Source organism: Pantherophis guttatus, chromosome 2, assembly GCF_059756535.1.
Source record: "Pantherophis guttatus breed Tessera chromosome 2, ASM5975653v1, whole genome shotgun sequence".
Lineage (NCBI taxonomy): Eukaryota > Metazoa > Chordata > Lepidosauria > Squamata > Colubridae > Pantherophis > Pantherophis guttatus.
In genome coordinates, this window is record NC_142064.1 from 215,038,048 (window position 1) to 215,064,725 (window position 26,678).

The window sequence follows — 26,678 nt, forward strand, 5'->3', positions numbered from 1 at the left end:
GTCAGACTGATTAAGACAGCTTTTAAATTCTTACTTAAATTGTGTATTAGTGCTTTAAATTTCTACATGGCAGTAGTTTTATATAATCCAGCTGCATGGAAATGCCCGAGTGTTCCCATTGTAGGTCGTTATAGTATAGAACCAATAATATGGACATATTATAGAAGAGAAATGATTTGTGAGAATGGTTGTGACAATTACTAATTCTTATTATAATACCTGGTGCACATTATTCTCCCTTCTTGCATGGGCCAACATAAGAGGAGCCTTTTTCCATTCCTGTTTGGATAGGAAAATGTTGCCAACAAAGCGATCCATTGTGTGCTTTTTCACAGCTTGACAGCCCAAAAAGATACCATCAATAGAAAACTAAGCCACAAATTGAAACGACAATTGATTATTTTCCTGCAGAAATAATTAGGATGTGAGGAGGAAACTGAGATTTTAATCAACACACAAAATTATTTTTTTTAAAAAAACCTAAAAATATAAGGATGACTTCTTATTATTACCTACACATTTATTTAATCTCACTTATTCAGATTTTTCTTGATCTTTTTTTAAATTCACCAGATATATTTTTTTCTATTTGTGAACATGGGGTGTGTAAGTGCATGCTAAAAGCAAAATTAATTCTCCAGAAAACCTTCAGAAAAATTAACAGCCTTAGAAAAATTTAGAATATCATGTTTAGTTGTTACTACAAATAGTCCTTGCTTAACAACCTATTGTTTAACAATGGTTCAACATTATAATGGACCCCAAAAAAACATACTTATGATCTGTTATACACAAGCCAGCTCCCACAGTCAGTTGTTCATATTTTGGGCATTTGGCAACCGGATCACATTTATGACTGGTTGCAGCATCCTGTGGTCATATGACTACAATTTCTGATGTTTTTTGCTGGCTTTTGGTGTTTCTTGCTGGTTTCCAGTTTTGCTGAATAACTATATGATTTCCTAATGACTGTGATGACTTGCTTTATGACCATCATAAAAGTGGTTATGAAATTGAGTCAGGTCACGTTAATGACCACAATGATTTATGACAGAATTCTGGCCTCAATTGTGGTTGTTAAGTGAGGACTACCTTATCATGTTATACAATAGGTAGGCAAACTAGTGCTTTAACTTTAATCTGATTCTTAATTTTTCTAATATTATTTTTACTGAAAAGTAAATAAGCGGGAGCAAGAGTACCCACAGGGTATTGTAAAACATCAAGAGTTGTGGTGAAGCAGTGGTTAGAATGCAGTATTGCAGGCTAACTCTGCTGACTGCTGGCTGCCAGCAGTTTGGCACTTTGATTCTCACCAGCGTAAGGTTGACTCAGCCTTCCATTCTTCCAAAATTGTTAAAATGAGGACCCAGATTGTTGGGAGCAATATGCTGACTATGTAAACTGCTTAGAAGGGGCTGTAAAGCACTGTGAAGAGATATATAAGTCTAAGTGTTATTGTTAAGAGCACAGCTCATTTGATGCACATAAATAAATAAATGGGATTTTTATCATAGACATCATCTTGATGTCTTTATCTTATCAGTGAGATGGGTGGCATATAAATTAAATAAATACATAAATAAATATAATATCCTATGAAGATCCCTGAATGAGAAGTCACCAAGCTGTAAAATATATCATTTCTAGAAGTACCATATTTTTCAGAGTATAAGATGCACCAGAGTATAAGACGCACCTTAGTTTTGGGGGAGGAAAATAGGGGGGGGGGAAATCCACCTAACAGGTATTCATCTGGCTCATCCTTAGCCTGGTCAGCTTTAGCACATTAGTTCACTCACTGGTTTTGAGGTTGGGGCTGGTTGAGGCTAAAAAAAACAGCTTCTAAAGCACAGCTGATAGTTGGAGGGAACAGCAATTTGAAAATCAGGCAAAGCACGGAAGATCGCTTCGCTCGCAAGCGCCACGTTGGGGCTGAAAAAGAGCTTCAAAAGCACAGCTGATTGTCAGAGGGAGCTCCGGTGACTAAAGCAGGGGAAGCGCAGAAGGGGAAAGAGAAGGCAGCATCTGTTCTGGATAGTCATTTTGGGCACCGCGTGTCGCGTTTTCAGCCTCCATACATGTCATGTTTTCAGACGGCAATCAGCGGCAATGTGGTTTGGTGACCCCTGCAGCCTTGAAGGGCTCTCAGAGTTTTTAGAGGCTGAAAACGTGACGTGCGGAGCCCAAAAACACAAGTCATTGTTGGTGGCAATCTCTGCAGCCAGGAAGAGGACATGTGGAGGCCGAAGGGTGGGGGCCGGCAGGCAGGCAGGCTTACATTCAGAGTATAAAACACACTCAAATTTTCAGCCTCTTTTAGGAGGGAAAAAAGTGTGTCTTATACTCCAAAAAATATAGTAACTTTGAATATACTCAGAAAATATTAAAAATAATGGGTGGCTTTGCACATGTCCAGAAAAGAAAAACATTTGTAGATTTAACACCTCACCTCTAATTTTTAGAAAAATTTAAAAAAAACAGGGCCATTACCTGAAGCGTTCACCTGGTACATAGTCATTCACGATCAGGAAATTAAACCTTTCCTAGTGTTGCAGTTTTACCACAAAATCCTGAGCTCCTATTCAAATTTCTGAACTCTTCAGTTGTGTGGCAGACCTAGAGCAACCCACTTCAGAAAGCTTATCACACCACTCAATGCTGCCTCAGCATTTTCCATCTATGTCACTCGACAGTGCAATATTATACAGTATTTGTAACAAGTCCAAAAGCTTTAGAAAAGCCATAGAACCTGGAATGTGCTTCAAAGAGGTACTGAGCACTTCAAAACCACTTGTCTGATTTTTCTACTTAAGAGTACGTCCCAGTTCAACCCACAAATCAGCTTCAGTTGGATGATTTGATCAAAGCATTTCTTTGAAGCTTTTGAAAGTTTTGTCCAGTATTTTAACTGTTCTTAGCACTACACTTATCTGGACAGAGATCTGATGTTGTTCCTGGGATCTGAGCAAAGAATTCTGACGATATACATATGTGCACACATGCACGAGTGCCTGCACATGCACACACATACACACACACATAACACCAGTGTGAAGCGTAGGTCTGGAGAACAATCTCTTAACCTAAGAACTTGTCATTGTCACAGTATCAGACATCCAACAGTGGGATCAAGAACATGGAAAACTAAACAGTATCTGGCCCAGACATGAGCCACACCTATTGGCTAAAGCAATTAACAGCACTGCATGAATGCCTACTAGCACTGATAAACCAGCTGTTAATAGCAGGCTCCCTCCCACATTGGCTAACCTAAGGAAGGACAGTGCTGATCATGAAAGACCTTCCCAAAGCAATAGCTGTGTCCAACTACCGACCAATAACCTGCCTCCACAACATTGGAAGTCCTACCAAGCATCATAATCGCCAAACTTACAGGATCATATGGGCCAGTACATGAGCACAATAAGTAAGCTGTTCCAGGTAAAGCTGCCTTTTGCAATTGACTGGTGATGATTTTGTCAATGCCAATGATGTTAAAGTAGTGCTCCAGTTGTTTTGGGATTGTACTAAAAGGTGCCTATTTACTATTGGCACTGTTCTTACTTCTTTTCTTTTCTTTCTTTTTTCTCCCCCCCCCCCCCCAGTCATTCTATTTGGAAGTCTTTGTATTTTGCAGGATCCAATCTGGATCGGTCACCGGGATCAGAGTTTTTGTCTTCTAAGTTTTCAGGCTAGTGCTGGAGCCCATTTTCAGGGAACTTTGTATCTTGTCATTTTTTTCCCCAGTTCTTTCTGTTTTATTCTGCTGTCTCAAGGTACTGCAACATCAGCTGTTGAGGCAATTTTTGTCTTTCTTATTGACAGTTTTTAAGTCTGGGCTGTTGTGTGGCAGGTGTTTGTCAGTTTGAATTCTAAAGTCTCAGAGCACTTTAGCTTCTTCATTTTTACTACTTTGTGTAATTTGTGGCCCCACCCAGTTCTTGCTTGCAGGCAAATGAAATTTCTTGCAATGCACTATTGTTGCTACTTCATCATGCCATTGTTCATAACCCGTCTGTGCGATCTTCTTCAGGGGCTAACTGTTTTGTATGTATACATTTTTAAATCATTTTGGAAATCTACTGTATGTAATACTACAAGTAGTTACTCCACTAGTTTACAGAAACTTTAAACTCAGATAATTTAAAAAAAATAATTACGTCAATAGTTATTTTCAAATAAATGTACACAAATAAAAGCAAAAAACTCCTCATTCAAAAAAAAAGCTACACAATGCACCTAAAACAGAAAAAAATCTGGTAATTTAGCTTTAAATAATTACCAAACCTAAGAGTTTTTTCCCCAATGGAAGAGATAATGTAACATTTTCTCATTGACAATATGGGTGGGCCTCCTTAAGAGTGCCGTTGGCCAGGCAGTGTCGTCTGGCGACTCCTAGGGAACGGGCTTTCTCTGTGGGCGCACCTATCTTATGGAATCAACTCCCCCTGGAGCTCTGGGTGGCCCCTGACCTGCGCACTTTCCGCTGTGACCTTAAGACATGGTTATTTCACCAGGCCAGATTGGACTGAATGGGTTTTTAAGGGGAGTTTTAATCGTTTTTAACACTTAATATTGATTTTATCTGTTTTTATTGCTGTGAGCCGCTCTGAGTCCTTTCCGGAGAGAGGGCGGCATATAAGCTTAATAAATAAATAAATAAATAAATAAATAAATAAATAAATAAATAAATAAATAATGATGGATAACACTGTAACCTATCCCACTTTCGCATTTTTGGGTTTGTTTTAAAGTTTCTCTCAGCTTATATCAACCCCCACAATGGAAGAGTATGCATAAAACATGTGATATGACAATTTTAAATGAATTAAAATGATTGAACTGTCTATGGAGATTCTCAGCCATCCAGGTTGTCCCAAAGGAGCTTTTTCAAGAGGCAACTGGACTTTCTTGTTTTTTTTTCTTTGAAGACATTTCGCTTCTCTTCCAAGAAGTTTCCTTTGGTCCCAGCACCTTTGGGACAATGGATTGAACTGTAAACTTAATCCAGCTTCTTTTAAAGCATCAAATGAAAGCTTATTCCTACACATATGATTTCCCTTTTAAGGAATGAAGAATTGCCATAAACACTCAACCTCAAAGAAGAGATAACAAAAAAAAAAAAATGCTTTTGACCCAGTGATGACCCCAGGTCAGCTGTTGATTTATGTCACTCCTAGAGACAGGAGGAAGGGTTAATAGCTTCTATGATTTTCTTGTCAAGTTGCATTATTTTTATATTTAAAAAGTGGGAAAGGTTTAATTAATATTTGTCTTCTTCTTAATATCGTGCTAGGCTGGCACTCAGGGTCACTGGATTGGCCAGAATCTATCACATCATAAGGTAATGCCATCTTGTATAAATTCATGCTTCCTTGGAAGAATTGCTATTGAACTTTAGAATATTTAATTCTGAGCAATTATGGATTGAATTCTTCACTCCATCTATACTAAATTCTATCAGTCTGAACCTGCACAGCCAATGTGAAAAAAATATTCTGGAGGGTCATATGTTGACCATTCCTGTTCTACAGTGCCTCACACACTTGCAGATCATTCACAAAATCACTTCATTTTGCTTCTTATCTTCAAAATTGTACCTTTTGTATCTGAGTATTCTTCTATTCCATTCTTCCTACCTGTGATCATTTCACCATTAGCAACTTTTCTAGACTTATCTAACAGTTGCTGGGCCAAAATACTGGTAGTAATAATGAGCAAAGGCTTTATATTACTTCAGTTATGGCTGAGTAATGATCCAAATATGTTCTGAGTTATTGCTGAAAAATAGCCTATCTCTTTCCAGTCACCATTTTGAATACTTCTCTACATGCAAACATGTTTCCTTCAGAAATCTAAAAAACAAACAAGTAAATAAATAGTAAACATTTGCAAACTCATTTGTCCTTGCTCTGAATTTTAAAAATGTGTGTGAGGAGGGAGTATAAAAACATTTACTTTTGGATAATCTATGTCTCATGAAATGAGTGTTCGTATTTTTGGGTGAAGTGGGAAAAAAAACTCAAGGATATTATCAAGAGAGGTGGTACATGGCAGCACAGGGGCAATCCAAATGGCTATATCTTATTTGAGATCAAGAATGTTGGTGGAGAAAGGAAGGCAATGGAAAATTGGCAGAAAGGTCAGTATACAGGACATGTGGAGAACTGGAGAGGAAATCCTACTTGCTCTTAAGACCCCCGTTTTATTTTTATTTTTTATATAAACTCAGAAGAATCTAAACGTTCCGGGTTTTGGTTCTATGAACCTCAGTCCACTTTGACCGACTTGATAGGACTTCCAAAACACTGGATTTTTTTTTTGTTCTGGATTCAAAACAAAACACTTACTTTACTTGTGCATATAGCTTTGTATGAATTAATGATTTTAAAACATTGTGTGAACTGTATGCAGTGGATCACATGTTGCTCAAGCTGCATTATCTTTTTCTATGGCTGTAGTATGAGTTTACATTATATGCTAGGTAACTGTGAATTCAGGCTAGAATCCAGGAGGCTAGGAGATCTAATCCTGCCTAAAACATGAAAAACTGGCTGGATAATTTTGGGCCAGTCACACTCTCTCAGTCCAACTCATCTCACAGGGCTGTTACTGTAGAAAAAATAAGAGAGGAAGGAGTATTAGTATGTTCACCACCTTGAGTCACTATTAAGTAATAAAGGCAGAATTAAAATCTAATAAACAAAGATAAAATAAAAAAGATTTCAAGATACAGTACGTGGGCAATGGTTAACAATAGATTGGGTTTATTACTTTAAAAAAGTAATAAAATAACTAATAGACAATTTTATTTCAGCTTACTAAAGCTTTGTCAAGCTAAGGAAACAAAGCAGTTTTTGAAAACAATGTGCTTACTGATAATGGTGAGTGGTTATTTATAACACTGCATGATTAAACATGTTTACTTAACACTATTTTTTATTTCACTGTGCTTACTTTTTATGAAAGTGATTCATATTTTAAAATGATTCACCTGTATAGTTCCTTTTTTAGATTTAATATGAGCCATATGCTCAAGGACTTATCCCAACTTGCGTTGGTACAAAGTACCTGTGACATTACAGTAATTCATCACATTTCTTCATTTGTTCTGGGGACTCACTGGAAGGGTATGATAGTGGCTGTAACAATGGTTAATAATATTTATTTTCAATTAAGGCAACATTCTTACGCACAACAATCTAGGAATCAATCTATTGACTAAAATAAGATTTCTGTGAAAGCATGCTAGAAGCTTCCCTGTTTTGAACTCATTGAAGCAATTCTCAAGAACATCCCTCAAGTATCATATCATTAGTGCTTAGACATTTCATTTATAAAATATATCACTAATATTATAGGATCAATTATAGTTTCATAATATTAAAATTAATATTAAATATTAATTTTAATATTCCTGGGTTTTAACTAATCCCTTTGTCATATATTCAAACCCATATTATTTAACACAGTTACCATATCACATATTTCTAACAAACACATGGTTGTAGCTGTGAAAATAAAACCAAGTACTGAAAGATGTCACACATTATATTCATAGGTGTACATCTAAGATATTCTTGGCATATGCAAATGTAAAGCACCAATCTGATAAAGTTTTCAGTTATGCATATTATACAATCATGTTTATCAAAGCACTAGAACTAGTATGCCTTTCCTGATCATTCATGTGTGACATTAATGACACACACAATTTGCTTCTGTATTAAATAGCTCCAAGTGTACAGGGCCGGCAAATGTCCGTCGATTCAGCCCACCAACGCTGCATCAAACACAATGGATATGTATCATTTATACTTTTTTTATTCCCACCAATACTTCACACGCATTAAGTTTCCTTTCCTCCTATAAACTATGTATTCTCTGAAACATCTTATTTTCAAATTCTTAAAATTATTTGAAATCCAGCCCTTAGATATGCCTTTCTCACACTTTGTTTCCATGGATTGCAGGAGCCACAATATAGCTTCTACAAGTATCATCTATATATCTATTTCCTCACAGAAATGTAGAACATGCTTCCCTTTTCTTCTTCAGTCTCTAATTTGGCTGGCTACAAATCCTTTCAGATCTATCTTCCTTCCTTCCTTCCTTTCCTCCGTCCCTCCCTCCTCCCTTCCTTCCTCCTTCACATAACATTAAGCATCATTTGGTACAATACATTTTTGATTTAAGCTCTTTTCTTGTTTCTTGATCAAAGACTCCAAAAAGGAACTGCAATTCTTCAACTAGATTACTGTCTTCAATATTTTCTCTCAGGATTTTGGTACTTGCAAGGTGACCAAAAGAAAGCTGTAGGCAAGAGAAGACAGTAGCTGCTCTTACTTTCTCTCTCCCTTTGTCCCATGGAGACCTTACTTGATTATGTGCCATTTAATTCCTAGTGAACACATTAGATTTTCTCCATGATGAGCTGTCCCTAATCTGGTTTAGAACTTTTAGCACTCACAACATTCTGCACTGATGGTGACTGTGATTGAGTCCAGCTGCTGGTCACTTACTTATGGTCCTTTATAGTCTGCCTATACACGGCTCATTTACCCCAGTCCAATCCGAAGGCTGATTTACTTCCAATCCACACATGATCCAGCATGACAGAAACAAAGAGTAAGTGTAAGTCCCCTGAGTACTCTAAGGCTTGTTCCTTTCCATATGGGTTGTCCATGCAAACCCAGCTCTTCCTGCTGCCTTCTCAAAGCTAAACAGATCATCTGAGTTGCCGAGGAAGAGATCAGGAGAACACCTGGAAAAGTTGCCAAAAAGAGGTCGCATGGAATCCCTCTGAAGCTCCCACCACCACTCTCTTCTCCCAGTGAGATGGCAGGAAGGAATCTGGTTCACCAGGAAGGATTTGGGTGACGGTGGGAAGGGAAGAAATGTCTTCTCCTCTCAAGCCACATCCTAAATATTTCCCAGAGGGAAGGTGACTAAGCAGGGCAAAAGTGCTGCTCCTCCTCCTCTGGTTCTAGGCAACCTCCGAACCAGGTACCAGAGATGCTATATACAGTCCAGAAGAACAAAAGAAATGTCTATGGAGATTCTCAGGTCATGGTTGTCCCAAAGGTGCTTTTTCAAGAGGTGATTGACCATCCAGCCATAGCTGAAGGAGCTTCTTGGATGAGAAGCGAAACGTCTTCAAAGAAAAAAACCCAGAAAGTCCAGTTGCGTTTTTGAAAAAGCACCTTTGGGACAACCATGACCTGGATGACTGAGAATCTCCATAGATGGCAGTTACACACACACACACACACACACACACTTGATTGTTTGAAAAAGTGTGAATCTCTGTTGGTTCTGTCTGAAAAAACACCTTTGGGGCAAAAGCCCCAGAGAGCGGGGCGCAGTAGCTGAATTTGGGCTTTTAACTCTTTCCCACGGACTGCAAGGCAGAACTGCAGGCTGTCTACTCCTTGAGTAGAGTAGTCTACCCCTGTCGCCCTCCTCTCAAAACAAACGCGGCTGCCTTAAAACCGCCCGCGGTGTTCCTAACGTGCGCGCTCAGCCTCGCCGTCGCGTGTAGGTAAGCAGATCCCCCCCCCCAACTCAAGGTAGGTCGCCCCCCGATAGTTTACGAGGAGGTGGGACCGAGGCAAGGAGCGGGGCGGAGGAAAGGGGATCGATGGCGTGGGGTGGGCTGGAGGGTGTGTATGTGTGTGTGTGTGTGGGGGGGCGTTGTTGCACGTTTCCTCCGCATAGGCTGAGCAGTCCAAATCCCTTTCGGCTGTGCGGCGTGGCCGGAGCGGAGCAGCTTTTGCAGCCGGGCAGCAACAGCGCGCAGAGAGAGAGAGCGAGGGAGAGCGAAGGCAAAGCCGTCGCTGCCTATCACGAGCCTTTCCCTCGCTGCTGGTTGCCGCCTCCGCCGCGGGCGCCTGCCTCAGCTCAGCTCACCTCGCCTCGCCTGCCCTCCCTCCCTCCTTCCTTCCCTCCCCAGGCGTCAGTGCCACAGGACGGCCCAAAGGTCTGGTGGACGGCAGCCGCAGAACCAGCGCCGACCTCTTCTTCCTTTCTAGCCAAGAGCGCGGCCGGCGTCCTGGGTGAGTAGCGCTCAGTGGAAGAATCTGGCCTTCTCCCCTAGTCTGCACCAAAAAAAAAAAAAAAAGGGAGGCGTCGGAGGCAGGTCGGGCAGATTTGGAAAGCTGGGCTCCTGGTTCAGGAAGGTGGGTGGGTGGGTGGGTGAGGAGAGAAAAACAGGTAGGCTTTCCCGCTTCGCTCTTCACTTCTCCCAAGTCAAGTCGCCTCCCAGCCCATCATCAGCAGGTGTTTTGATCTTGAGAAGTTGGCCAGAGCATCTCCTGCGCTTTTTGGTCCTTTTGTGAAGGATGCGAAAGCGGACCCGTTTGTGGTCCAAGGGGAAAAGCGGTTACAAGGAGCATCGCTGCCGTCTTGACTCCCCTTCCCCTCCTTTCTTTATATTCTTCTCCAGGCTTTGAGAGAGAGTCATGACAGCTGAAAAGGCTATCCCTATAATTAATGGCAAACCCGAAGATGCTCCGGATCCTGAAGCCTCCAGCACCAATTTGGTCCACAGCAACGATAAGAAGGTGCACGAAAGAGGCCATTGGAACAATAAAATTGAATTTGTGCTGTCTGTGGCAGGGGAGATTATTGGGTTGGGGAACGTGTGGCGATTCCCATATCTCTGCTACAAAAATGGAGGAGGTAAGATGGCATCCTGTCTTAAGTGCAGAGCATGCACGTGCTTTGCCCACCTGCTAAAACATTTAATTTGCTTAATGTAAGGGAAAGGAGTGTGTGTGTGGGGGGGGTTATCATGGTAGGTTAATATTTAGACAACAGGAGGCTATCAAGCAATGGAATGGAATTTAAGGGAGTTAGATATACAAACCGGAAAGAAAAGGGCAGGTGATAAAAGTAGAGATGGATTTGCTTACTGTAGTTGTACTTATAGTTTTGTGATCCTTTGAAAGTGGGTGATTAGTACTTTAGTACGGAGACTGATGATGATTAATTTTTAAAGTAAAATATTTTCCTCCTGTCGTTGGAGACAAAAGTTAGAAAAGAGTAAGCCCATCATCAGCCTATAATTATTGGCAAATAGCAGCTTCATTAAATGCATGTTGAACAAGGATGGTATATTAAAATAAAGAGTGTATCGGTGTCAGTCATGTTTCCATGATATACATTTATATAAACATGACAAGAATAAATCTAATAAAATAAAATCTTTAAACATTTTCAAAACAAACTGAGATTTTAAAAACGGGTAACTTTAAGCAAAGTTAGCATTTATTTTTTCACTTGAAGTTTTATTTCTGTAAGTCATAGCAACAGGTGTATATATAGAGTTTGCTTGATGTGACACTGCAATCCTAAGTGTTTGCTTTAGAACCAAACCCCAATGGGTCTCTATAGGAAATCTGTTCTCTATAGCAAATTTTGTTCTTATCTGCTTTCAGTAAATCCCAAATTTTCAATGATCAATAGAACAGCTAGATTTTATCATAAGCAAAGATAGACTTCCACAAAGCAAAGAGTTGCTCCTGAAGCCATTTCAGAATTTCAAGATTTAGACAACACAAAACAGATTTTCCTTCACACAATTCAAAAAAGAAAAATCCCGAACAGGGGAGAGAAACAGAAAACTTGTTTTGTAATTAACATTTTTACTTTTCAATCAGCTGAAAACTTTAGCACAGGTTTCCTTTTAGTTAAAATGCTTTTAAGAGGAATGGAGAAGAAACCTATCGAGTTGATGACATCCATGCAAAAAATGCAAAGCCTCAAACTGTTCTTTCTCTAAATAAATGAAATCCCTACCTCTGCCCCTCTCCCTTTAACATTCTACAGGTTAATTTCATAGGACCTTTTAAAATAATAGTCCATTTTATACCAACTCACAGACTTCAAACACTACTCTTGCACAAAACTCGTCTGTCTGAAATGAGTGTCCCTTTAGATTTAAAAGAAGACCTGCCAATTGCATTCAATTTAGAGCCAGAATGGTTGTTATTCATTTTCTGATGGAAATTAATGAAGAGGCTTATAAACACTTAGATTGGTTTTGGACCCAAGGCAAACTGGGTTGTATTAAAAGCTCTCTGGGGAGCTTAAAAAAGAATTCAAAACTGTGGTACATGCTTCATTTTGCAAACTGTATGGTTTTCTTTACCAAGGGCTAGTGGTTGGTAGCTTTAATTTTCTTAATTATCCTTCACAATCAATTAGTCTTCTTTAAATTCATGTACTTGGATTTTTTCCCCTGGATTATTAGGTATAACAGTATGCAGAGCTATCAACATTACGTACAATTCTGTATAGAATTGTAATTTGTAGCCATATTGTCTACAGAAAAGAATGTTTTGATTACATTGACATTCAGTATAACTTGAATGGTCGAATCTTGTTTTGCTTATTGAAGATAGAGCACAAGTTACTTCTCAGAATCTCTTGGGAGTTATTACTTTCTTAGAAAATAAATATTTACATGTCATACTCTTGTTTTATTTTATCGTATGGATGTTGTTTGAAAGCAAGTCAGAAACTTTATTAGTACTACCAACTCTTTGATCTTTGGTGAGCATGATAAATTAAGTATGATCATGACATGACACTGGATATAAGTTTACAAACTGTAATATTTTGGGGTATATGGTATTGTGAGCCATATTCCAACTAATATAATGCAGGAATGAAATGTCAGTATAATCTAAATGCTATCATTTGCATGGCAAATATATTTATAAATTCCATCATTACACTGGGAATAGGGTAACCAAAAAGAGAGATTATGCTGTGGGTATTTAGTATCAAGTTTGCAAAAAAAGAGAATGGCAGGCATTGAAAAATAAATTACAAGGAAAGAAAAAAAGTAACCCCATTACTAATGAAATTATTTTGTTAAAGTTATCGGTTTCAGTAGTTTCAAGGCAACATAATTACTAGGAGTATCATTTTAAAATATTTTCTTGTTAAATATTACATCAAAAACAATGAAAATTTTTATTTCAGCTACACACACAAATTTATTCCATGAGATTTTGTTTTGTAGTGATAGCCTTGATAAAGGATTTTATTTGAAGCATGTCAGTCTGTTACACAATAATACATTTTCCCTTGGATATTTCATTTCATCCCTTTGTGTTAAGTATAGAATTGAGCTATAATGCAATTCTGCAACTCAATCCATGGGTTTTGCAAGAATGTTTGACTGTTTTTAAGAGAACATTTTTCCATGCTATGTTGAATTGGTTGTGGTAAAACAGATTGTAGCCATCTCCAACTTTGACAAAACTGTGCTAGCTGGGAATTCTGGGAATTGAGGTCCACCACATTTGGATTCTCCCTAGATCTGGATGTTAGCTATAGAAGCTGAGAGCAATAGCTCAAATTTGGCTTAAATCCTCATACTTCCAAAGTTCACGGGGCTAAAATAATTTGTTCAGGTGCTTCTTCTTCACTGTTGTTTTTCTGCTGATAATGTCCCGCAATTAATGTTGTTGCTGAAATGAAAAGTATCAACATGTATTTGGCCTGTTGCCTTTGCTACTTTTTTTAAAAAAAGCATGATGTGTTGGTGTGTTTACTTTTCTGTATTGCCTTCTGTTGCTTCATAGTGGCAGGAAACCAAGATGAAGTGAGACCTTCTGTTTAATTGTACTTATTGATGACTGCTAGTCTGTTCTTCATGCTTTTATTTTATGATGCTGAACCTAGGCAAGTTATTTTTATACTACATGGCTAACTATTTTTTATTAGCTGATCAACCCTGTTACCCTTATTTTCCAGTTTAGATGCATTAGTAAAATAATGATAAGCGTATAATAAAAGCAAATACATTCTGTTTGACTTTTTACACTATTCACTTAAATATATTTAGACATGCAGTTTATTAGAAATGTATTGTTTTGTTCAAAGCAGCAATGTATTACTCGTCGTATCTTTGCTGTTGTTTAAATAAGGGAAATAACTCACTTGGAATATTTTATTCAGGAAACTCCAGTGAACCAAATGTCTTTACTGATTTACAGGCCCCATTTGCATTTTCTTCTTATAAAGCTTTGTGCTAGAATGAAGAATATAATTCATTTTTGCCTGATTATGTGTATATAATAGTATCCTTTTTGAATATAGTGATGGCTCATGAAGAAATATACAAGTACTTAAGAAAATGATATAAGGTGAAACTTTATTTTTGATAAGAGGTCCAGTTTGGGTATCAAGTAAATCAACAGATTGTTGTATATTGGTACAACAGACTGTCGATATGAGTAATAGATTGAGTGTTCAAAGGAATTATATAGAGAAATTTAATCTGATTGCCATTGTTCGGATACGTCACAATGTGACTTCTAAACCTCCCATATCCCATTTCTATTTTGTGTCAGAGCTCCCCAACTTCTGTCAAACGTGTAGCTTACGATGATCATAATTTTCAGACAGCACCACAGCTGGCAAGATGCCACGTTGAAATCTTAGTTTTATTGATTAAATGATTTAATTCGTTCAGATTTCTGTCCTGTCAGAAATCAGAAAGGTGAACATTTCCTATCTGTTTACAGTAAAAATGTCAAAAAAATAACACCACAAGGAAATTATAATCAGTTCTATGGCCTCTACATCACAAAAAATGCACCTACATCTCAGGAGCATTGCAAGAATCCATCCTACCTATGAAGTAGTCCTGAAGCACCAGATCTTCATCATTGTTCAGAAATATAGTATGGAAGGAAAAGTCATTAAAAATGAGGAAAGATGTTAATCACTGAGAAGGCTTAACCATAATGGCCCTCAAATTGTCATTCCTTTTGCATGCCATTTCTTCCTGTCCAAATTGGATGAGCAGGGTTTTATCAAGTGTAGATCATCTCCAAGATTACTGAAAGTTTAACCATGTAGGGCAGGGGTGTAAAACTCATGTTGTCAGAGCAGCGTCATGTCACGTATCAGGACTTCTTCCCCCTTCGTTAAACCGGGCATGGGCGTGGCCAGTGCATGACGCATCTGGCCCCTGGACAGGAGTTTGACAGCTCTGATGCAGGCCTTTAAAAATGGCATCCAACACCTTAAATTGTATTCTGAAGCAATCCCTCAAACAATGAAGTTGCCACAGCATAAATTTCACATGGGGAAATTTAGGAGTATTCATAACTAAATAGACTGTTATATATCGAACCAGCTAAAGTTTCAATAGCAGTTTTCATATAAAGGGGGTTGCAATAATCTAATCATGAATAGATAAAGGCTGTCAATGTAGCCTCCCATTCCAGAAATAATTACAAGTGGCACACAAGATGGAACTGCACAAAAGTGCTATTGGCCAAAGGCTCTACCTGCATTTTAATGGGTTAACTCCTTTGCATTATTTCAAGAAATCTTGTATTTTTTTGTTTTCAGCATTTGACACATTTTACAATAGGAATGAATAGGTTCTGAAATCTAGAATAGGATTATGTTAGCCTTGTAAGGTAATCTAGACAAATACTATGTCTATCTTTATTGTACTGTAAATTACATCAAAAGAATCTTGCAAGACTGAAAGTATTACTCCCTTCTTTTCTTTTTACTCTCTGGAATATTAAGAAAGGTCCTTCCTAAAATGCTTCACAGGCCCACACTTTTAACTTTGTATCTCATCCAGTGATAAATTGGGCAGCCTTAGAAAACCAAGCTATAAATAAGCAAAAAAATATATTTAGGAAAGTTGGAATAGCATGCATTAGGATATATTCAATGTTTCTCTAAAGCAAAACTAAAAATGAAATGAATTTGTAAAATAAAATAGAAGTGCTTTTACTGAACAGTTAAGATTATGCAGTTGATCCAAATGTTCTGCATGGTTCCGAACTAGTAACTGAAATATAATTATCTGTGGTAACATCAGGGGTGGGTTCTACTTCCCTTTACTACCGGTTTGCAACGGGAGTGTGTGTATGCGCAGATCGTCCATTATGACATCCGGGCAGGTGGGCAGAGCCTTCTGCCACTTTTACTACCGGTTCGCAAGAACCAGACAGAACCAGGAGCAACCCACCACTGGGTAACATTATTAATAAAACTTACATAGATATAAATCTATAAAGCTGACCAGTTATGGAACCAATTAAGGTTTTCAAAGATAAACTTCTCTAGAAAAATACTTTTCTACTACTCTATTTAAATATTGAACAATTACTAATACTAACAGCATTTGAATGTATTGAGCTTTTTTCCATTATAATAAAGCATACTTTCAAATATTGCATTTTTGCTGTAGAATTTGAAAAATAATGATATTTTTGTTTTTACGTGCTTTAAAGTTTTCAATGTATTATATGTACTGTGGCATGCCACAGATAGAAGAGTATCTAAGAATGTTTACTAATTAGTTTGAAAGCAGCATAGAGATACTAATGTACTGTATTGTTTAACTGGAAAAGTACATAATTATTAAAAATATAAATAACATATGTAGGGTTAACTATATATTTATTTATTAACACAGTTTCCTATCAGATTGTCTGGTAACTTCACTTATTTTTAGTGAAACAGTTTGTAAGAACTTAAGAATACTATTTGTAAGAACTTAATACAATGAAATTTCAGTTTAATGAAATAATGGAGAAAAATATGTTCATTATTGAGGCAATCCTAAGAATGAGCAATGATTCATGTCCTCCACAAGAGGACATACTCATATATTGATGCATTGTTTTTGCCACTTTATGTTATTTGAATAATGATAGAAAACAGAGTGATAAAATTGTCTAGTGTGCACGACATCCATTAGATTAAGTTCCAGTGAAGCGAAATTTCATAATAAATTCTTTGTATGATGAATGCTACTAATGAGCAGAAATCGGTTATGGACTATATCCATCACATTATAATCATCAATATCTGATTTCCACATTTTAGTTTCTAGTGAAAGTAGGATTCATTGCAATAAACACTCTATAAACTCACTACAATGAGGTCATTTTAAGTTCATTCTAATAGCATGTATAGTGTACAGTCCATTCGAGTGTCGTTATATTTAAAACAGGAATTTAATGTCTATTTATAAAAAATATCGGTTTCAGCTCTGTATGGTAATGAATTGCATGCAACTAAGATTGATTTTTGGGTAGATTTAAGTAGGATTTGCTGGTAGAGATTAAAATTACTGTTATTTATTGCACAGTCATGAAGTTTTCTAGTGGATATATTACAGCTTCATTAAATCATATTATTAAAAAAATTTTCCATACTTTAAGAAGTTTAGCAAGTTCATCATATTTACTTAATGATTAATACTTTCTTGATTGACTTGATTTTCTGATCTGAAATCATACCTTTTGAGCTCATATTCTCTGGCATTCTGCATTGATATTTTTGGAAATACCTTTCCAACATGAAAAGTTTATAATTTTTATATGTACAAAATTGGTATAATTTCACATGAAAACTATTTTCAATCTGGCAGCCAGCTAAAGATAAACATCATCTATTTGTATCTGTAAGTAAATATTTTTTTTATTTAGACTTCTATACCGCTTCATAGTGCTTTACAGCCCTCTCTAAGCGGTTTACAAAGTTAGCATATAGCATATTGCATATTAGCATATTGCATTAGCATTAGCATATTGCCCCCAACAATCTGGGTCCTCATTTTACCCACCTCGGAAGGATGGAAGGCTGAGTCAACCTTGAGCCGGTGAGATTTGATCTGCTGATCTGCTGAACTAGCAGTCAGCTGAAGTAGCTCCAGTACTGCACTCTAACCACTGCGCCACCTTGGCTCATATAAATAGTAGTTTATAATCAAAAAATTGCATAGGATTTTATTCAAAATTTAACTAAAATTAAAATATTTATTTTTGCACTCAAAGCCATATCTTGTTTGTATTATGGATAGTCTTGTGCAACAATTGCATACATGAAACTAAATGTCTAATTTTATCTTTCTAAGCAATTAGGTCTCATTAATAATATCTATTCAATGTTTGCTTTAGGTGCCTTCCTTATACCCTATGTCATTTTCTTCATTTGCTGTGGAATACCAGTGTTTTTCTTGGAAACTGCTTTGGGACAATTTACTAGCGAAGGAGGAATTACATGCTGGAGAAAAGTTTGCCCACTGTTTGAAGGTATACATCATATTCATTTTTCCTTGCTATACATATTCAAGTATTTTTGTGAGTATAGATACAGAAGCACCTTTATGACTATCGAAAATATTTTACAGGTAGACTGAATTTTCAGTGTTCAAAATGGAAAGAACGTTTCAAATCTTGTTGCCATTAATGACAACAAAATGTATAGTAATCGCCTAATTGCCTTTGAATGTGCAAAGATCTCATGAATGTTCTTTGTGTTTACTTACATTATCCGACTAATAAAAAATGCAGCATAAGAGTCTGAGGTATAAATTTGGGGATTTCATTTGGACCAAGAATTTTCTTCTTGGGAAAGTCATTGTCTCAGTTTTTCAACCTATTTGCAACATGGAAGGTTGAAATATTTGCTTGCCTTACAAATGAACTTTAGCTTAAGATTGTATGCCAAACCTTAAAAGGATTTGGAAAAAGTGATAAATTAAAGTTTGATAAATTAAGTATTCTTAGTTTGGAATGTGCCCATTTGCTAAGTAGAAAAAGACCTAAAAACTGTTTCCTGGGTCCTTTAATCAGTTTATTTTTGGGTATTATTTTTCTCAGCCCCTGCCTTTGTTTTCAGTCTAGCCTGTAGCTTTGGGATTTCCTGATGGTCCTGCATCCAAATGCTAATTAGTTTATCCCTGCTTGCCTTTTTTCAGGGTCAGCTGGGTTCTGCCTTTGAGACAGCCAAACTTCTACCGTACATAGTGCATTTAGACTCTCAAAATTGGAGGATTCTGTTTTAGAAACTAGAGTATGTCAAGTATTCATTGAGCCTGTTTGCTATCTAACCCATGCTTTTGTCTCCATTTATGGCTAAAAAATTACTTTCCATTATTTTTCAGGGATTGGATATGCCACCCAGGTCATTGAAGCACATTTGAATGTTTACTATATCATCATTTTAGCATGGGCTATTTTTTATCTATTTAACTGCTTCACAATGGAGCTTCCCTGGGCAACCTGTGGTCATGAGTGGAATACAGGTACTAGCACAAAAGTGAGATAATGTTAATAATAATAATAATAATAATAATAATGTTAATAATAATAATGTTAATAATAATAATAATAATAATAATAATAATAATAATAATAATAATAATATCATCGACCACCTGATCAGTGGGTGCAGCAAAATTTCACAAACTGACTACCTACAACGCCATGACCGCATTGCTAAGATCATTCACTGGAAATTGTGCCAGAAGTTTGGATTTGAGTACAGCAAAAACCACTGGGAACATCAGGTTGAGAAAGTTTTAGAGAATGAGAAACTCAAGATCTTGTGGGACTTTAGGATTCAGACTGACAGGCACTTGGTCCACCTGACATAACAATAGTTGAAAAGAAAAAAGTATGGTTCATTGACATTGCAATACCTGGTGATGCACGGATTGAAGATAAGCAGCAAGAAAAAATCACAAAGTACCGGGACTTGCAAATTGAAGTTGAGCGACTGTGGAAAAAGAAATTGTGTGATGTCCCAATTGTAATTGGAGCCCTTGGAGCAATACCCAAAGGGCTACCCCGCTATTTAGAAATTCTAAATTTGCCGGACTTGAACATTTTAACTCTACAAAAAACACCTTACTCAGAACAGTTTACATCCTCCAACGATACCTTAACAGTTCCTAGGTTCTTGGTTAGGACTCGAGTTGCTCAGCTATTAGCCAACCTCAAAGGCTGTGAATCTCACTAAAGATTAACCAATAATAATAAATATTCAGTTGACTGAGTTTCATGTTTAATGAATAAAAGTTTATAATAATAATAATTTATTAAATGGTTCATCATACAGTCAGCCAGATGTTTACATTGGATTTGCCATTTTTGTCTGCTTATTGAGTCCTTCCAGGCAGATGTGGCTGTTCGATGGTGTTGCAGATATTGTTGCAGGATGTAAGCTGTTCTGAGTGAAGCTGCCTTTTGCAATTGACTGATGATGTATTTAATCTCATCTCTGTAACAGTTTAATTTTATTAAGAACTGAAATTTTCTATCACCATTCTTATATTATTAAATAGCTTTGGAGTTTTGATCAGCTCTATAGTGTTCGGCTAAATCCAAGAATTTTCATGGATTTCAGTAATTTTTGGCATATATTTCAGAAATCTTATCTAATATTGAATATTATCCAGCTAGTACATGTATCAATTCACTTATGAAGAATTTTTTTTCTTTCCCCAATTTCCGGAACACCAGCTTTACCAGTATGATTATGCTACTTTCTCCCTTAACAGATTAAAGCTTTTAGGTTGCTGCTTATAGCAGATGATTCTCAAGCCAGTAATATGCATTGGGAATTAAATTGTAATCACTTGAATTGCAAAGCATTGTCATTTGTAAAGCCTGTTTCTACTTTTAGAAATTTTAGATTTTATATTTCCATTGGACAAAGGGAAAATATTGAAAGAATGGTATAATGGGAATTAATTACTAAAGCACATTACCTCCATAAAAAAAAAATAAGGCAAATGTTATATATTTTTTTTTGTTCTATTATAGAACATTGTGTGGAATTTCAGAGACTTAATATGAGCAATTGCACTCAACAATATTTGCAGAATGCTACTTCTCCAGTCATGGAATTTTGGGAGTAAGTATTATTACCATTTTATTTTAATTGAAAAGGCATTGAAAAGAAACATTTGGAACAAATAAGAATAAGAAAATATTAGTTTCTGCCAATGGCAGAATTTTAGGTAAAAGTGATTTTCATGTATTCATCCAGGTAAATCAAGACACTTTTCCTTTGATAAGACGTACCAAATAATAATGACTCCTCCTCCTAGTGCTACAGTATTATCTAATAATATTAACTATTTTAATAATAGTTACTATAAGCTAAATCTCAGAATTTCCTTTCAGATGTTTCCTTTCAAATGTTTTCTATGTGAAAACAATTTGCAACATTACATGTTCTATGGGACTAATGCGAGATACAGATTTAATCCCAGCTAGTTGTTAACCAGATGATGATGTCTCCACTTCAGAAGTTAGATAAGGAGAAGAACAAGGAATTTGGTGTTGTAGGCTATACAAGGATGTTAAATATGTCCTGAAACAGGGGTCCCCAACCCCTGGTTCATAGACCAGCATTAGTCTGTGGCATGCTATCAACCAGTCCATGCAAACATGAGAAGTCACATTCGTGGGATGCAGGCAGGATGCAAAACCACGCCCACTCTGGTCTGTGGAAAAAATCTTTTCCCAAGGAACTGGGCTATGGTGCCCAAAAGGTTGGGAGTTGCTTTTACAGTATTGTCCAGAAAATGGCCTCCCACCGACCAGTACGCTCACGCAGGGCCTCCTCAGGGTGCCGCAAGCCAAAGAATGTAGACTGGCGACCCTCAGGGGGAGAGCCTTCTCTGTGCCCTCTGGAATGAATTACCCCTGGACATACAAAGGATCCCCGACCTCCGCGCCTTCCGTCGGGCAGTGAAGACCCTGTTATTCCAGCAATCCTCTCTGATGGGATAAATGATTTTAATTTGGTTTTAATGGGGTTTTAAAATTGGTTTTAAAATGAGAGTTTTAAATTCGGCCTATGATTTAATTATTTTAATCTGCTTTTAAATTCTATTTTTGTACATTGTTTTTATTATGGCTGTTCACCGCCCTGAGTCCTTCGGGAGAAGGGCGGTATATAAATTAAATAAAATAAATAAAAAATAAAATGTCATAATTGTTTTCATGTATAACATACTGAACAGAAAAATAGAACTTTCATGATAAGAAATAAAACCATTGAATTCATGTATATAACTTTCATATTTTTGGAGACAATTATTTTGAATGAGACAGCTTTACCAGTGATAGTCAATTGTTTCTTTTGAGTGAGTAAGCTGAAAGTTTGCATACAGATTTCTTTGTATCGCTATGGATTTTCTTCTGGTAGTATTTATAACCAAAGACATTGTTAGTTGTTCTGAGATATATAAGTATACCAATGTTTGAAGAAACACATCACATTTGCACTTTATTGTTAAAAGATTAAAATCTGTTTTAGGTTGAAATCCTTTGGCACCAGGGTCATCCTTCTAAGCGCCATAGGGTATATTGCATCTTTCCCTCTGACATCAGAGGATGTCTGTCCCTTCTCTCAGGCACAACGGTGTACAGGAGGAACAGGAATATGCCAGGGGAGAAAGGGAATTTTTAGGTTATGTAATCTGCTAAAACACAGTCTATGATGTAGAGGTATCTACTGTCTTATATGTTGGCTTATATTACTTTTTTGAGTAGAGTAGAGTAGAGTAGAGTAGAGTAGAGTAGAGTAGAATAGATGAGAAGAGAAGAGAAGAAAAGAGAAGAGAAGAGAAGAGAAGAGAAGAGAATTCTTTATTGGCCAAGTGTGACTGGACACAAGGAATTTGTCTTTGGTGTATATGCTCTCAGTGTACGTAAGGAGAATAAAATACACTCATCAAGAATAAAAAGATCCAACACTTAGTGATAGTCAATCTTACTAATAAGCTATCAAATCATACTAGGAAACAAATAAAAACAATATAAATTGAAAGATACAAGCAACATGGTTATAGTAATAAGTGCGAAGAGATAGATACTAGTAAGGAAGAGAAGAATAATAGTAACACAGTCTTAATAAATTACTTGACAGTGTTGTTCAACCTACTGAATCAAGTCACAGAGATTTGTGGTAAGAAAATGTAAAGGTGAAAACAGTATAGGACACCATTGTCCTGATGGCACAAGCTCTGTAGGATCAAGATAAGAAAATTCTCTAAATCTTATTGATTCCTGCAGCAGTAATAATGATTACTATGTTGGTGGCTTAATTAAAAGATTGTACAACTGATAGTATATGCAATATGTTTATCATAGGCCTTCTCAATTGACATGTTTACACTGTTCTGCTGTCTCATTGGAAGCAAGATTTACATTATTTACTACTTACTGTTTCATTGGTTTAAATGGGACTTAAACACTACAGCTCGTTTTAAATGGACTTGATCTAATAATCTGTGATGCATTATTGAGTGTTATCTGAGGTGCTACCACCCAGACAGGGCACCCAATCCTTGAATCTGAGTGCAGAATATATTTGGAAGTTTAATAGCTAGCCAGATGCCATATTCATTTTGAAAGTAGGAAGGTAGAAATGAATGAGAAATTTGAGAGGCTGGTGTGCAGGGGAATGCTTTAGTTGGTTCATTATTTTAATTTTATTTTAAAATAGTTAGAAAAGATAGGCACTTGTTATACCTTAGGTATCTGTTGTAGATACGTAAGGTATAAGGCATCTGTTATACCTTAGGTATATATTGTATAATTTTATTAATTTTAAAAGTATTTCCTACCTTTTTGCATTGAGTCCTCATTAGTTTTGTATCACTGCGTGTATGCATTCCTCCCAGCATGCAAATAGACTAGCCCTATAAATTGAAATTTTGACATATGGGCACACAAATAGTTTCACATGAAACAACCGGGTTGTGATGTGTCTTGCACTGTTCAGCACGAATCTTGTGAAATTAGCACGCGGTGAACTTTTGGGAGACTCTTTTCTCTAATGTGTCATTATCTACAATTTATTAATTGTAGTGCTGCAACATTAGTACTCAATAATTAGTACCTATATGCAACCAGCGTTTAACAAAGCCTTTTTGATAAGTTAGAAGCTTTGTTCCATTTAGTTTTGTTTTAATTCAAGTTGTATGCTACTTCTAAACATATTTGTTTTACTTTTGCTTAATTTCATATTAGTGATTTAATGTTTTCCGTAGATTTGTATTTCTGTTCTTCCCAAAGTATGCTGTGATCTTTCACCATCACATTCAGATTGTTAGAAGAAGAAAATATAAGTGTTTTGTTTATGTATGGTTTATGTCAGACATTCTTTCATAGTAGTTTATTTGCATTTCACCACATGACTGCATTTTTGTTCAACACAATGTATAGAATGGGCCCTTTCTGCCTTATTGTTTTTAGACTATGACACTGCAGAGTTTATGGGCTTTTACCTGCAATTTTTATGATAGGCATTCTTTTTAGAATCATCCATTCCTCTCTCCCTCCCTCCATGGCTAAATATTTTTGTAGAAGTTTTTCTAGCACAGCTGTGCTTACTACCAATGGATTAATGCAATTATTACTTCTGAGATGTGTTAAAGTGTTTTCCCTGAATAGTTACAATTTGATCAAAATGTTTTTATTAGCCATGTGTTCTGGAGATCCCACTTCCTGGAATAAGAACTGTAATTATTCAGTCCTATCATAATATTTGGCCAGTGATTCTAGTAAAAGACAATAATTATTGTAAGTTAATTTCCTCTGAATTACTATCTTGTGAAATCTAAATCCACATTTGGTGGATCCCTGAACTTAGTTAATGACCAAGGATTTACAGTATGTATATGAGCTACAACTTTTTTTTAAAAAAATGTTTAATGAGAAAGACTACCTTCAATTTTAGGAAGTATTAAACATCTTATCTGGGATGCCCTCTCATCAGACATGCTTGATATTGATATTATTCCTTTACTTTGAAAAATAATACATTTACTCATACATACTTATACATAGGTATAAAAAAGTTTAGAAAGCAGGCTTCTGTATTAAAATGACCCCTGCCTTCTTAGAAGAATGTCAGAAAGGGAGCTATTAGCTACCTATAATTCTTTAATATTGCTCTTGTTAAAGAATGCTATGCTATTTTCAGAAATATATTCATACTTAAGAAGAGCATATTCTTTGAAGGATTCATAACTTAAAGAATGAAAATAATTAGAAGTTCAATTGAATAATATAAAAATAGTTCACTTAAGTAGCTTTTCTTAGATGAACAGAATTTTCTTTTTTTATGAATTTGTGATGTGTGGATTAACATTTACATTACTGACTTGAAAACTTCTTTTCATTTGAACTCTGGTTCAGTAAATTCGAGAAAATGGAAATAGAAATTTAAATGGGCAGAAAAGGTGATGTTGATATTGGACATCTTTAGCTGAAAAAGCATAACTTTGGAACTAATCTAAATATGTGAGGTCAGTTTTACAATAGAATGAGTGAATTTGGTTACTAAAAAAAACCCCTTTGTCTGATATCATAGGATTATAATTAAAATATTGCTGGGGATTTAACAGTTGCTTATATCAAAGCTGTATCTGCATTTTGTTTTAAGCGATTTCATCCACAAATTGTGTCATGTTGGTTTTCTACACTTGAAACACTGTGGAAGTAGAAACAACAAAAGATCGATTACTATAACTTCTAGTGTTGTTGATCATATGGTACTTTTATTATAGAAAATATTAAATGCCTTTAATAATGATCAACCTTAGTTGTGAATGAAAGTACAGAAATAAATAAATAAAATGAATAAGAACTCCAGCTTCAGTTGCAGTTAAGTCTTACATTTCTATAAAGAATGGTATCTCCAGAAAGTGTGCAGATATATCTGTGAGGGGTCCTTGGTACTCTCTGAACTTGGTTGTTTTCTTGCAGATGTTTCATTACCCAAACTAAGTAACATCATCACTGCATTTCATGCTTTCATGAATGTAACAGTGTTATTTAATGAGCAATCTAATTCCTCAGCTATGGTAAGTATCAGAAAAAAAATAATGAATATTTCAGAATGTCTGAGGGAAGTCTGACAGCCTAGAAAACTTAGTAGGTGATGTTTTGGAAGCCACATAATTGGACATGGAGTTCTATTAATTAATCCCATTAATTATTTACAGCAAGTAAAATGACTGAAGTATAATATTTGCTATCTACACTGAAATGTCTCTTAAGTCATACTTATAAGAATATCAGGGATGAAAATTATGTGTTGTCATAGATTAGATATGCTTCAAACGTTTTATAGCAAGAAAGGGGGTCTTCTATCAAGTGAGAGTGTGCAGTTGAGGATATCCATTGGTGTAATTTCTTTTTAATGGTTCTGCTTTACTGCTTCTTAGAAAAGAATTTGGATAAACAAAGGTGACATGGTGATGAACTTATTTCTGCCTTAAGAATTTCTTTTGTTAGTTAGGTAGCAACTTAAACATCATCTTAAAAAAGGACTTCCATTCACTGGAGGAAGTAATGTATTCTTTATGTTTTCAAGTAAAGCCTAGTGAGAAAATACTTAGTTTTCCTTTTTGGTCAAAGATATAAGTCTATATTTTATAGAAGGAAAAGTTTAAGAAAAAAACTCTTAGTTAAAAAGTGTTTTTCCTAATCCAGGGTGCAAATAACTGCAGGATGTCAGGGTTCCAAGAAATACCCCCAACAGAATTAAAACTCCAAGGAAGCTGTCTTCCTCAAAGTATAAATTTATTAGAGATGTCATATTGATACATCTGGAGAAAACCCGAATATGAAAGCCCTGTGTTTTCCCCACCAAAGTTTGGTGAAACCAAAGTTCCTTCCCCTCCATTCACAGGTGCATCACATGGTCCAATCAGGTCACTGTCCCAGTTAACATCGAGTCCCACCTTTCTAGGTGCTGGTGAGACATCCTTGACTCCCAAGGGAATGAATGTTGTCATGATTACATACCCTACACTATCTCCACCTCCCCCGTCCTGTTCCCACAGCTTGCTGTGGCAGCCCTGAAGACACTCT

General features: G+C 36.3%; 1 protein-coding gene across 3 annotated transcripts in view; it reads left to right on the plus strand.

Moving 5' to 3' along the window:
* Positions 1 to 9,523: 9,523 nt before the first annotated feature.
* Positions 9,524 to 26,678, plus strand: part of SLC6A11 (solute carrier family 6 member 11) — a 127,347-nt gene continuing 110,192 nt past the window's right edge. The window contains exons 1-6 of one of the 3 annotated variants that reach the window (XM_034438393.3): positions 9,527 to 9,544; positions 9,956 to 10,058; positions 10,448 to 10,683; positions 17,955 to 18,089; positions 18,944 to 19,084; positions 20,607 to 20,697. In XM_034438393.3, coding sequence (XP_034294284.1) covers positions 10,464 to 10,683; positions 17,955 to 18,089; positions 18,944 to 19,084; positions 20,607 to 20,697 — 587 coding nt within the window. In that variant the 5' untranslated portion in view covers positions 9,527 to 9,544; positions 9,956 to 10,058; positions 10,448 to 10,463. Of the gene's footprint in view, positions 9,545 to 9,698; positions 10,059 to 10,447; positions 10,684 to 17,954; positions 18,090 to 18,943; positions 19,085 to 20,606; positions 20,698 to 26,678 lie in introns of those variants that run through there. The other 2 variants (XM_087887777.1, XM_034438383.3) reach the window with 2 other exon arrangements.